The 13741-nt window shown below is 45.4% G+C and overlaps 1 protein-coding gene across 3 annotated transcripts in view; it reads right to left on the reverse strand.

Moving 5' to 3' along the window:
* Positions 1-13741, reverse strand: part of GRHL3 (grainyhead like transcription factor 3) — a 30571-nt gene that overhangs the window by 2457 nt on the left and 14373 nt on the right. For all 3 annotated transcript variants that reach the window (XM_085305043.1, XM_085305044.1, XM_085305045.1), the window contains 12 exons: positions 13262-13598; positions 12861-12940; positions 11453-11606; positions 10774-10885; positions 9954-10048; positions 8009-8167; positions 7348-7426; positions 6787-6920; positions 5846-5880; positions 5041-5129; positions 4811-4896; positions 3560-3624 (listed from right to left, as the gene is read on the reverse strand). In XM_085305043.1, coding sequence (XP_085161169.1) covers positions 3560-3624; positions 4811-4896; positions 5041-5129; positions 5846-5880; positions 6787-6920; positions 7348-7426; positions 8009-8167; positions 9954-10048; positions 10774-10885; positions 11453-11606; positions 12861-12940; positions 13262-13598 — 1425 coding nt within the window. The remainder of the gene's footprint in view (positions 1-3559; positions 3625-4810; positions 4897-5040; positions 5130-5845; positions 5881-6786; positions 6921-7347; positions 7427-8008; positions 8168-9953; positions 10049-10773; positions 10886-11452; positions 11607-12860; positions 12941-13261; positions 13599-13741) is intronic.

A 13741-nucleotide genomic window follows, 5' to 3' on the forward strand; every position in this document is an offset into this window, starting at 1 on the left:
CCTAGCAGTTCAGCTGTCCCCAAGGCAGAGAGCTGCAGCCACCTCCCTGCTGCCCGGGGTGGCCCTGGGCAGCGGAGGCTTGTGGCCACGTCCCACGGGGCTGCATTGCACAACCCTTAACCCAGGTGACCTAGGCTGAGAGCTGGGACCTCTCTGTAGACTCTCACATCTCAGCCACCTACAGCTGGGAGGTGACACACGTCACCCATTTCAGCCAGAAAACTGGTGCCCATCAGCAGAGGCAAGAAAGCAGCCAGCCGAGTTAAAAACGCAGGAGAAAGCACTTGCATCTCTAACTCCCACTGCACCTGCTACTGCCCTGCTGAGCTCTATGTACCCAACGTGCCCAGTGAMGAGGTCTTACTCCCTGATTGTCTGCAGGAGCCTGCCTTTTCCCTTGATCCTAGGGAGTCTGGCCACTCCAGATGCTCAGACTGGTGCCCGCAGTGAGATAGCAAGGATACCCAAGGGTGGGTATCACTAAAAGCCTTGCTACACAGCGTTTCAATTGTCTCAGGCTATCTTAGCGCAGGAAGCCAGAGTTTTGCCTCTTGCTACCATGTTTACGTCTGATTTCTCAACCACAGAAGATTCAAGGGAGTGTTGATTAGSAATCTAAGCCCTGTATTGTTTTTCCAGACCAAACCTCACCAAGATGTGAAATTACTTATTATTGCTCTTGAGTCACCCTGAGACTAAGCTCATCTGAATGAGGACGTAACACTAACAAAGACCGTGGCCGATGGTACGTCCTCACCTGCTGTAAAACAAGGTAGCGCCACTGAGCTTCACTAGTTTACACCAGATGAAGATCTGGCCCTCAAGCTGTAATTACCAGGACAGGATTATGTAGGGTGGAGCAATAGGATAAAATTATTCAAAGGAAAATTAAATCTGGGAGAGCAGGAAACAGTATTTGACCCTGGGATCTAATAGACTGGAGAAAAGCTTGCACCTCCCCCACACTTCAGCAATAACCCATGGCATCAAGTCGAGCTTTCATTATAATCTAGTTGCCAAAATATTTTATTTGMTCTAATTTCCAGGTATTGCCTTTCCTATTCATGAGATATCTCTTTGCTCCTCCATTTTGGGGAAGAGATGTAAAGGACACCTGCCTGTTCTCCCTCCCAATTCTTATACAACATTCACTACTTATCAGATCAAGGAATGACCAAAACCAAAGCAAAACAAAGTATAGGTGGCCTCTCCCCTGAAGCGGTGCCATTTCCTGGTCCACCTACAAATTCATCTGTGCTTGGACCTGTCTTGCTGTACAGATGCTGTCAGGTTGTTCAGAAAACACCAGCCCAAGTGAGAGATACTTGAGAATAGTTATCACCTGATGACAGTCTGATGACCTGTGATAGACTCATAACAAGCCACTATCACAGCAAACACATCTGAGCTTTGGCTCGGACCTGAAGCTGGAGACTGTAAGAATAAACTGAACACCCCTATCCTTCACATTTCTTCTTCAAGGCCAGCCATGAGGCACAGKCGGAACGGAGGTGTAGGGGATAACCCTTCCTGGGGGCTGCCAGTGCTGCTCTTTGTCTTTGGGGAGAAAACTTCCATTTCCAGGGCTATTGGATGTGCATCATCTCACAGCACTAAGGGCCCTAAGTTCCGGAACATGAGTAAGAGTCTCCTGACAAGTTCAGATGCATCACTTTGACCACTCACAGGTGTAAAATTAGGCCTATATTTAAGTACCCTCCTGAGCTAGACAGGTTGCTCAATTGTGGATTTACAGGGGAAGGGGCTGCAACGGCTTCTCACTTCAGTAACACCACAGAGCAGCATGAAGGAGAAACCACCCTCTCTCCCTTTCCCACCTTGCAGTTGCCTCCAGGCCACATTTTAGCTCCACTCCCATTGAAACCACAGGCTGAGTCCCACGGGGATCAAATTATGGCAACACCAAATAAATTGGAAGATCCCATGCAAGGAGCTTTAGGATTTTCTCACAGCACTGTCAGCAGAAAGCGAAGGCAGCAAGCACAGCTTCAGACCAGCCCTCAGCTTCCCAAGACATCTGTCACGGCCTCCTTTGTCTCTTTATAGAGAGGACCTGCCTGGGGGGCTGCATTAGTGAGAACAGCAGAGATGCGTAACATGGGACCTGTCATCAGCCTTGCTTTTCTGTCTGTCTCTCTCCATGCRCAAACTCTGGACCGGGGCCAGTAACAACAATGAGTTCATCTCCCAGGCAGTCACTGGTGCTTGCAAAGCCTGATGGTATCTTGCTCATTCTGCTAGGAGGACTCTTGATTTAGCTTTATGAAAATAAGATTGGGAGTTTATGAGTCTTTACATCAGCTGAAGGGAGAGCTTGCTGTGAGAGACAGGGTCAACCGAGAGAGAGTTCTTTGGTCTGCAAGCCATTTTTGTAAGTAGCAACTGGCTCCACATCAAGGCCACTGCCCTCCACTGAAAGCTCAGTGGCTAGTCCTTGGCTTGTGCCAACTAGCACCATTCCCCTTCAGCCAGGGGGAGATCCACARGGATCATTCAGTAACAAACACCATGTTGAAATCACTTGAGAAACCATATTACTGGAAACCTCGCCCCACACCCCCTGCAGAGCTGTGCCTATCTCCACCGGCACCTAACCCGTGCCCAGGGCTGGCACAGAGCACAAGCAGCTGCGATCACCCTGGGTTTGTGATCTGCAGCCTCAGAGCAGGAACAGAGCGTTTAGGCAGAGTGAAAGTGCTCTCAGTGTGATCATTGTGCAACAAGCAGTATGAACCCCTGAATGAAGGATTTGTGAACTTCTGGTGCGGACATCAAAGTGACTGTCTGTACATGAACCCTCAAAGACAAGGAGACACCAGTGTTCACCCCTCAGCAGACATGCCAAGTGGAGCAGGGTGGGGAAGGCTTCCTCTAGCATTCCCAGGGGCTGATTCAGTTGCTGATGGTGCACAAGCTTCCCCGGGAAGAGCTGTCCTCTCCTGGAGGAGAAGGTCCCCACTAGGTCTCCTGACAATTCTTTGCAAAGTGTTTTAAAAGGAGAGGCTGATCCATCATTTCCCAAAGTCAATAAAAAGGGATATGGGGATGGGATGGCAAAGCTGGAAACAGAGGCTCCCCCTTCAGGTCTCCCCTCTTCCGTACTGGGGCTGCCCATGCTCTTATTTAGCCAGTAAGGTCTCTTCGTGAGCCAGAGCAAAGCCCAGGAACACTTAGGTAATTGGTTTTAAGAAGCAAACATTTATACCTCTCTGATGGCAATAAGATAAGTTCTCTATAACCTCAGGCTTTCAGCCTGAGACACAAGGGATCACCCATTAAACTACCCAAACAATTCCTCCTTCATCCCACTTCCTTGCCTTGGGAGACTTTACACTCTAAATAAATATAGTACAAACAAGCATTATCCCAAATCTTTAAAGCCCAGAGAGATCTGAGTTTTATATGCACCAAATGGTACAGACCTCACATGGTTTTACATTTTATTATCTTGTTAAAATGCTATTTCAGCTCATGGCAGGTACCAAACAGAATGGGGTTTTAGAAGCAAAGCATAAAGGCAGATGAGAGATTAGCTTACCCTCTTTTGCATTTTTTGTAGACTTTATAAATGCTTTCTTCAGGCAGCCCATATTTTTCTGAAATCTGCAAGAGAAAACATGGCATTTTTTGTACTTGTAAAATAAAATTCCTACAAAAAACCCTCAAAGATAACATTGAGCCAAGAGTATTCAGCAGCTAAGGTGTCCTCCTCCTTTTTACTAAAGAAAAAAAGACCCAAAGCAATGATCTGAACAGGCTAATTTGAACAGGTCTTGCAGTAGGCAAAGTAGGCTTCAACTTGGCCTTATTTCTCTTTCTGACTGCCAGACCAGGAAACCTTCAGGAATTATCTTTATTTTCCTTCTCTCGTTTCCCATCCTGTTTGGGTCTTGATACTTCAACCTGTTGGACGCAGAGAGCTTTTCACTCACTGATGCATCCAAAGGTGAGACAATCCTACAGAAAGTGTTTGACTGTGTCTGCTGTGCATGCATCTAACCACAGATTTTACTTAGGCTTTAAGCAATCTGCAAAGCCTTCCTGCAGAAGTCTCCTAGGCAAGTACAGTTAGGAGCCTAGGAAGTTTGGATGGCAGGGGACTCTGTATTTTCTTTACAGCATTTCTGTAGATGTTTTTGTCTCTCTGCAGTAACGGATGGGGGAGGAAGAAGGTGGCAAAGAATCCTATGTGCTGACATTTTTYAAGCTTCATTTTTAAAAGTTTGTAAAACCAACAAAGCCCAAAGTGCAGCCATAAAGCCACTCCAAATCTTGGAGGTTTATTGTTTGTTTCCTTCCCAGCAATCCCCAAAGAGAGGTGGGTTTATCAGGGATGCTGCTGATAATCATCACAGAAATATGTCTGTGTGCTCCTCAAACACAACAGCAGGGAATTCCAGCACAAGGCCAGAACCACCTTGGCTTCAGATTGCACTGATACAGCCTGAGAACAGAGAAGAGTGTTTTACAATGGAAAATATGATTGTGTTGTCACAAGAGGAGACTCCAGGGGCTTTTGTACTGTGATCTGAATAAAACATCTTGCCACAAGGTGTGCTCTCTCCTTGTGCAGCAATAACAACACGTAGCCCAAGCCAGGGGCTCTGGGCAGAATTCACCTGTTACCCGCAATACTTCATTTTCATTCTCAGAAAAGAGCTGACGTGAGAGGTAAGCACATAAGATCCTACAGCCCTCTCCATGACAGTCTAGTTTCCTATATGCCAACTACTAACGCTCTCATTATCAGCAGCTAGTTCCTGCACCACAGTTTTTGGAAAATACTTACAGCAGTTCTGAGCCCCTGGAGGTCTGGTGTCTTCAACATGAGAGCATCAAACACTTCCTCTGATTCCCTCCGTACGTACAACAAGACTGAAAGAGAGAAAGCACAGCTCTGAATCAGGGCTCTTCACACCACGTTGTCAGAATGGTTTGGCCTCATATAACTCAAGATCAAAGATGTCTTGGGTTAAATGAAACACCAGATTCAAGTAGAGTTCCCACCCTGGGGGTTACCTCTTTGAGGATCTTCTTCTTTGGTTTGCTTTGGAGGTACTGGGTCAAACTCATCTGTGAATGAGGCACCACTTCGTTTTAAGGGCAACCTAAGCGAAAGCAATACAATACTTCTATGAGGACAGAACAATAGTAGCAAACAAAATAATTCCAGCAATTGAACTTTTGATTGAACAACTGATTATTCCAACAAAYGTCCAGCAATTAATTATAGGTTCTGTAATTATGGAGCAGAGTATGTACCAGAGTTGCAACTTGGCCATGTCACTATCCTCCCTAACACTTCCAGCGACTTCAGTGAATGCAAGCTGTGATTTTGGTATCACATCTCAAACAAAACCTTTATACATCCTCATGTTATTCAATGTTTTGCCATTGATTTCATTAGATAGTGGATCAGGCCTACCTGTATCTCCCCACCACAGAGATATTACAAGTATTATTTCCACTTTATTCTGTTTTCCTTTACAGCTGTATCTGCCTCTGGTTACTTAAGACCTTGAGTAATCATTCTGTGATCCCTTTTTTCTCCTTTTAAACTTTGTCTCAGAAAGAACAGTCATGGACCAGACTCATGCTGGAGCAGCTCACTGTTAAGAAATGTATCTGGGTTTTCGAATCCCCTGAGTCCATTCTAGACCTARACTGAATACATATTTTGACAATGAAGGGTTCCAGTGAGATACTGTGCTGTGTTATTTTGCATCTATAGATGCACTGCCTGCTGGTGGTATCAAAGAGCCATGACATGTCCAAAGAGATCAAACAGCTCATGGAAGGGAAATACAAACTGCTTTATCCTTACCTGTTTGCAGTGTTGGGAACAGCAGGAGGGAGCACCTTGAAACAGAAAGGAAATATTCATCTTTCAGTTTGCACATTATCACTGTGTGACAATGAAGCTGKTGGGGGGCAACACGGGCTACTCCTGGGCTTGCAGATTCGGTCAGTTCATCATTTTATATAATTCCCCTCCTCACAGTCCATTATTTTTCTTAGACAACACAATTAAACCCAAACATCTATACAAGTTTCTTGCATTAAATGAAAACTAATATAGAGACCCTATCTAGACTCCATTAAGCAGAGTCCTGAACACGCATCTAGCTAGACCCAAAAGAGGCCAAATCAAATAACCTGCTTGTGAYAAGAAATAATAATTTCTCAGTAAGTTCTCTTGTTGCAAACTAGATTATTTTATCCCGTTTTTGCTGCTGATACGTCAGTTAAGCAGCCACTGCAATAGGATGCTTAAGCATTGTCACAGGCTTTTTCTTTCACCTCCTTTAACAAGCTGGGACAGAGTATTTTCTTGAGGAAATACTGATGAGCTATGATGGAGGCTGAGTTTAGGTTTCTCAGGCTCAAGGGAACAGAAAAGAGAGGAGGAAAAGTGAGGGATGTCCCACACACAGAGGGACTGATATGCATTTTTCTGTAGTTCACTTTCTGCCAGTGTTTTTGCTATCTCTTCAGTCCTCTGTGGAAGCTGCAGATGATACTTGTAAACCACAGAAATATCTATTGGGAAGGAACCTGGTTATCTTGCCCATCACTGTTTTAAGGTTATCTAGGCTTCTCCTGACAGCTATGTCTTCAAATTTGCAAAAATTCCACAAAAGAGCTGTAGTTTGGTTTTGTTTTTTGTACAACAGAAGTCATGTCTGGGGGACTGATCAGTTTGGAAATGGTGGCGATGACAGGTTGATAAGGGCAACAGGCTGGTTGTTTTTGGGAAGAACTTACCGTGCCACATCTTTGCAGGTTTGAAAAATGGACATTGGGAATAAACAGGACTGGCTGGGTTTCAAGGTCAGTCTCTGGCCTCAGGAACGTGATTTCATTTCCTCTGAAGCCGGACAGCAAACAGCCTTTCAGACCTACAGATGGAAAATTCAGTTCATCACAGTTCAGATGGCATCTGTTGKGCCACACGTCTCTGATCCAGAGCTTTGAGAGGCAACTATGTACAAGTCGGGGAAAGGGGCCTGCCAAAAGTCTCCCAACAGAAATACTAGAAAAAGACAGGACTCAACAGACCCAGATATTCAGGGCTTGCCAAACACTCCCTCCACTAGAGAAGGCTCTCTAACAAGATTCCAGGATTTAGGAAGGTTCATTAGTATTAATAAAGCRCTGTGAGAGTCTCAGCAGAGACCAGGCACGGATCTGACTGAAATGCTATTTCTGAATGATGCTGATTTCATCAGGCGTAACAATACTCAGGGCCTGATCTCGTGGAAGTTAATGGACAGGCTTCCATGGATTTCAGCAGGCTTTGGATCAGTGACACACACTAGCACTGACCATTGTTATTGGAGTCTAGGCATTTTCCTTTCCTTCTGAACTGTTTCCGTTCATCATCCCGCATTTTCCTCTCTGCTCCCTGTGGAAAAGATGAGAAAAAATTAGACACTGATAGTTTTGCTGCAGCACTAGCAGGAGAAGGTTTACTCGCCTTCCCTGGGAAGTAGGCCCATGAAGGGTAAACGCAGCCTTTATTAAAAGAAAGTTCATCTCAGGGACCTCCTACAAGCCATCCAGAAAGAGAAGATAAATTTGAACTGATATTTATAAAGTAAGAAAAAAGCAAAACATGCTTTCTAAAAATCAAAAATACAGTCAAAAATAGCCATGAGAAATTTCCCACAGGAAGATAGCAGAGTCTGRGGAAGAACCTCTAAGGAGCCTCTCATCTTCTGTGTTATTTAAAAGCTTGTCAGAATTAGAGGACTTATTATGAGGCACAATTCCATGTAGGTCTGATAAGGAGAAAACATTCTAAGGACTCTGTGCTATAAAGGGCTCAGCAATGCAAGCACATCCCAACTGCCCTATCTCATTTGACTGAGGGCCTATCCTCTAGTCTGTTTTACAGTCTCACAGCCCTTCAGTCTATCCTCTTGTAGTTGCTGGCCACCAGTTTAAAATTCCTTCTGGACAGCCTGGTGGAAGAGAAATGTTCTACCTTATCGCAGAATATCTTGATCTGGCAGACAGCGCGGTGCACCAGCTGGCTGGTTCCATTGCCATAATCATATGTGTCTATCTGGAGGTTCAGTGGGACACCTTTCACTCCYTTCTGAGAAGAGAAGTCAGTGCTCAGACAATTCACCCCAATAAATACCTGCAAATAAGAACAGAGATTAATATATCTTTTGGGGGTTGTGAGCATTAGCCTCAAACAGCAGTGAGAACAGGGAGTCAGAGTAAAAGCAGTTTCTGAGACATCCTTCCAACCTTCCCAGCCTCGGCTGAGGCACGCAGGCTGTTTGCTTCCCACCTGAGCCCAGCACCAGGTACTTCCCTAGCCATGCCTCCCTCCTCACCCWTTGCAGCTCTACAAGAGAAACAGCTTTGCATGGACAACTCATTCTTTGTTGTACTGCATGCAGTCTGTTATGTCCCTGATATAGTCTTCTACTTGCTATTAACTCATGGGCTATCCACTCCCATMAGCTTAGGCAAGCTTCGGACAAGACGCAAAGTCTGCCTGGAAATGTTCTTGCTGATGTTTCTGATCTTTCATTTGAACAAGAGAATCTCACAGTAATGGCCTGGAGGAATGGTGGGCAAGGTTATAGCTTCAGGACTTACTGCTGTTAGTTAAATAAATATTCATCCTGCACTGGTGTCCTTTATCACTAGAATGGAGTTATCTCCAGTGGGAACTTCTGAAAGAGAGCTGAGGACAGACATAATTTGCATTGTATCTCTAACCTACAAACTTGTTTGGGTGACTGTGAAATTTTGTTTCACTTGTTTGGGTGACTGGACTCTTTGGGGACTGATTCACAGCTGATKAATCTCACACAGTTCCCTCAGCAGGGCTTCGGGTCAGGATTTCAGCCCTGAAATCTAATGTCAGATCTAGTCACTACCTATATATAGAAGAGAAACCATTTAACTGTGGTGTGAAGTTTAATTGCAAGAAGAGAAGAAACAGGTGCTACAGACAACCCAAATACCTGACCCCTCTGTCGCGGCTCCCAGCCCACGCAGCTCTCTGAAGGCTCACCTTTACCAGCCCCAGGCCAGTGCATGTGCAGAGTTTCACCAAGAGTTAAATTCAGTTTTGCTGAGGTGCCCCTGAGGGCTTGCCACATACCTGACATATTTCCATTTCTGACAACTTTGCCTTGAAGACATTTGTTAACCTCTTGGGTTGTAAAAGACCAAGGTCGCCTTTGGGCTAAAAGAAGGGCTTATTGAGATCCCCAAGCAAACCAGAGTTTTCCCAAGCTACTAGTTTCAGAGAGACAGGAATTTTTTTTCTTGATTCCTTCATCTTTTTTTATATGTGCCTTTCAATCCATACTAGATGACAAAGTGCTAACAASAGACTTTGAGGAGATGCAGAAGAAACAGCAGAACTCTTCCTTCTCTATGCAGGAAAGACGTTGATATAACTTCTTGTAGATTTTAAGGTCAAAAGGGATCTTGTGACCTGTCTGGCTCCCTTCCACATCACACAAGCTTGAAAAGGGAGGTCAGTAATTTCTGCATCAAAATGCTGCCTTTCAAAGGAGAGTCTTTGTTCCCTAAGCTGTGGTTTATTTAAATAGGCTTCACCTACATGTCTGTAGAGTCCTGATCTAGGCTGACTGCTGCAAAAGGCTTTCTTCAGAGTTATCCATCAGCACTAGAAAAACATCTCTGAGCCAGTCTCAGGTGTAGTCAGAATATTTATTAGCTAATGGCAATGCTTAAACACACAGAGAAGCACCGTGTCCTTCCCTGCTGTCCTGGCAGACAAACACTATGTGGGGCCATCGCAATGGCATTGTTTGGATTTGCTGCTCTCTCTGCCTTTCAGCTGAGAGAAGGGGAACGTGTCTGAGCCACCGGAAAGGAGACTACAGTTTTGCTGCAGAGAAAAAGCTTCCCATTTCCCTTCTGCAAGTAGATTGTACCTTTGCTTCTTCATGGATGTTCCACACGAAGGACAGCGCRTTGTAGGCTAACTCCTCAATGTTCTGTACTGTGTTGAAGTTTTCTTTACAATCGGCTGCAATACAGTGAAGAGGCAGTTTATACTTTGGCTACAAAACTGATCACATTACCTAGGCTTTCCACTCCCCAAAAGCCTGCCACTCACTCACTCTAAGGCTACGTAATATAACAGAGGCCATCCTCAATACCACTGGATAAATATTTGTGTGCACATGTAAGAGATAGGCCAGAAATGACTCAAAGATCCTGGCTWGTGACTGCATGAGTAGTTATTTTAGGCAAAGTCAATGTAGATTGTTTCTAAATTCAAACAACAGCGTGCCTCACTCTGAGCAGTGAGGTGCTCAGTGAGGGGCTCAGCTCGACTGACAAAGTCYTTGTCTGGCCCAGCACGATGCACTGTAAAACCTGTGCGCTGGCAGTAGAAAAGAACAAGCAGTACYGAAGCCTTTTCTAGATCAGATTCCTACGGTCCAAGCCGCCACAGGTCACATCTGTAAGAGCCAAAATTGTTCCGCTCTTTCTGTCCCTCTTTTTTACATACTGATGTACCCTGAGTTGCTAGGGCATGTCCCTACACTAGGTAATCACCACTTTAAACTCTCAAAAGCTCTTCAGACAGAAAGGATCTGTAGTAGTAGATCAGYCTCCTCCTCCCTGCTTTCCCCTAGGCCAGACTCTGGAGCTGCCACTGTTACCATGTACTGGAAACGCACTAAACTGGCGCTGACAGTTGGCACCCCCACCCAGCTATTGCAACCAGAGAGCCCCACTCCATACCGACATCAATGACTCTCTGCTTGGCTGTGGGCTGGCGGGAATGCCAGTGCTTCCAGAACTTGAGCTGCTCCGTRGGGATCTTTTCATTGTCAAAAACGATCATCACAACACTCTGTAACACAGCCAGAGTATCCCGTATCAATATATACACCAGACTAATGCTTGGGGCACTCAGTGCCCTGTGCACTGGAGGGCAGTTTGGTGTCATTGTTCACGYTTTATTGCTGGGGAAASTGAGGCAGAGAGGGGAAGGGACTTAACCATGGTCATGCAGACAGGCAGCTATAGAGGCAGGAACAAAACTCAGATGGTCTGAATCCMACTATTCATGGGCACAGCCCATGAATTCCCACTGATTCCCAGGCAAGCTCAGTTAGGCTTRGGGCACCAACAGAGGGGCACCTCTCTCCAGCAACAAACTCTTCCCAGGGCCCCCACCCAGCCAGCAGCTAGGGAGGCCTTTTGTGCATCCCTGACCCGACTGAGAGGTTTCAAGCTGCCAGACTAGACGAAGGCTGTTGTTGTGCATCAGAGGATTAGCTTGCTCTGAGTGAATCCATCTCATTCACTGCTTTAAGCCACCATGAGCCACAAAGCCATTACTCTGTTCCCAGGCCAGCACAATTGCTGGATGTCTGATTATAGCATGTGTCAGCAAAATTGTCAGCTCGTCTCTTACCTTCACTTTATTTGAAGACAAGTGTAAACATTTGCTGTCTCCAGCTGTCCGCAGCGTGATGGGGTAGAACTGTCCTTTGTTGAGGTAGGCCATGGGAGAGTCCCCAGATTTTATGTGAATGGCTTTGGGAGACCCCAGAGTGTATTCAAAGTCACTTGTATGGAACAAAGAGAGAATGATGAATAAGTACACACTGCTGTTTCACTCCAAAAGCAAAACAAGAGAAATGCAAGTCTCCATCCTTACAGATTACAGATACTACACACACAGGAATCTCTGCCCTATTCCCTATCGCACACCCTCCTATTGTTGTGATCAAGCTCCTTGCTGTWCAGAACATACTGATCCTCCCAACACCCTGGGCAACAGCAGTTCTCTGGTATCCTCATTTTACTCTTTGTTTGTGTTTATGGCTTGAAAATCCCCATATATTACTCTAACCAGTATTCTTCTGTAGATGGCTACAGAAGCATTGCACAACACAGAGCCTGAACCAAAATAAATAAAAACAGGTACTTGTGATGAGACTTTTAAAACTTCCTAAACTCAGGTTCCTGTCTCCAAATTCTACAAATACTTGATCCAGAGGGACTGAATCCTAGTCTAGAAACAACAGGAGCTGGAGGACATCTGCTTATTTATTTAGGTAGTTATAAATGGATTTAGAAGCCTAGCTTTTTGAACCCTCAGTCTGGTGGGCAGCAGCTTTAGTCTTTACTAAGACTAAAGAAAAGATTACAGAAAAGTAAGATTGTAGAGAAGATTTATACTTGTAGACGGAGAAAGGTATAACTGTTGACAAGTGAATTCAAGAGCTGATTATCAAGAAGCTCTGTACTTGGGCATTCACTAGGACCTGTGAACACTTCAACCATGTGGATACAGCTCAAGTTATTTTCTTCTGTGAGGAACCTGGGCAAGCTATCACCTGTATACAAGCCTTTACACAGACCCTTCAACTGCCCTGGAGTTGAAGATCATTGTATTCCTGTTTAGTCACCAAACCGTCTCTCTGTCCTACTCTGCTTCTCCTGGGATGYCAGCTCTGAAGACATGCTTGGCAACTCCTCTTTTCCAGAGCCAGGAGAGCCAGAGAACTCCTGTGCATGAATAAACAGCAAACAGAAAGCCTCTTCCTAACAAATGTGAGCTGCTGTGTGAAAATCTCCACGTCTGACAGCTGACTCATGGAGTCAGGTGACTCAGGAGGCAAATAGAAAGTGGGAGGTGCTTCAGGCATGAGAAGCAGTGGCACCTTATAAAATCAATGTTGACTGAGTAACAGGGCTAAACCCAAGGTAAGAACCTAAACCTTAGATTATGAGGAGGTTGGTCTTCACCCTGTTCAACTGTTATCTTCATTTTCTCTGTCCTCTGAACTGGACAGAGACTGTGGATTGGCAGTTACCTCTTAACACCGTCAGTAGCATAACTCCCAGGGCAAGGTGGCTCTGGTGGGGGCTTGAGGATATCACTGAAGAGCAGCGACTGCAGAAAATGGAAACAAAACAGTCGGAAGAAGAATCTTTCATTGCTTTGCCCATCCACCTTCTCTTAGTGATTAGCAACAGTGGCTTCTGATAAAACAAGGAACCTCACTTCAAAGCCTGACCCTACCTCAAAAAAAAAATGTAAAAACCCCATTAATTCAATTGTAAAAACCCCATTAATTCAACTGAGTTACATCAAGCTTCTAATGCAAAAGCAAAGCTTCCACTGACCAACATGAGCAATCCCCAAACTAGAAACAGCTTCATGCACTATCCCCTAGGCCACGCTGCTGTCATGCAACCCGCTAACAGTTCTGACCTCCTGGGGATCCTCTTTGAAAGTGCTGTCTGGCTGCCACCTCTGCTGTGGTGGGGCCACAGGCATGGTCTCGAAGAGGGAGTTCAGTGAGCCGTTGTCATATACATCCCCTGAGGGAACCATGTAGTTGTCTGGGGTAGCATCCAGCTTGCTAGTGCCTGGTGGAAGCATGGCTGGCTTGTGAGAAGTAGGGACACCTTCAAGACTTAAGCCATTCTTCTTCTGTGGCTCACAATATTCTTGGGTCATGGAAACATTTTCAGACAAGAGCTTCATGAGATGGGCTGAGCCATCGAAGGATGCGATCTCTGGGTCGTACTCCATTCCATGGCAGTGCCTGGTGGAGAAATGGTCCCATCTCAAACCAGGGCAGAGGGTGGACAAACCCAGCAAGTTGTCACAGCAAGAAACAACTGCCTTGATACACAGCTGGGAAGCAAACTGCACAGTCTAGCTTCCAGGTGACCTTGAGTCAGCTGT

The sequence above is a fragment of the Rhea americana genome, unplaced genomic scaffold (genome assembly GCF_003343005.1).
Source record: "Rhea americana isolate MKP2758 unplaced genomic scaffold, rheAme1 scaffold_215, whole genome shotgun sequence".
Taxonomy (NCBI): Eukaryota; Metazoa; Chordata; class Aves; order Rheiformes; family Rheidae; genus Rhea; species Rhea americana.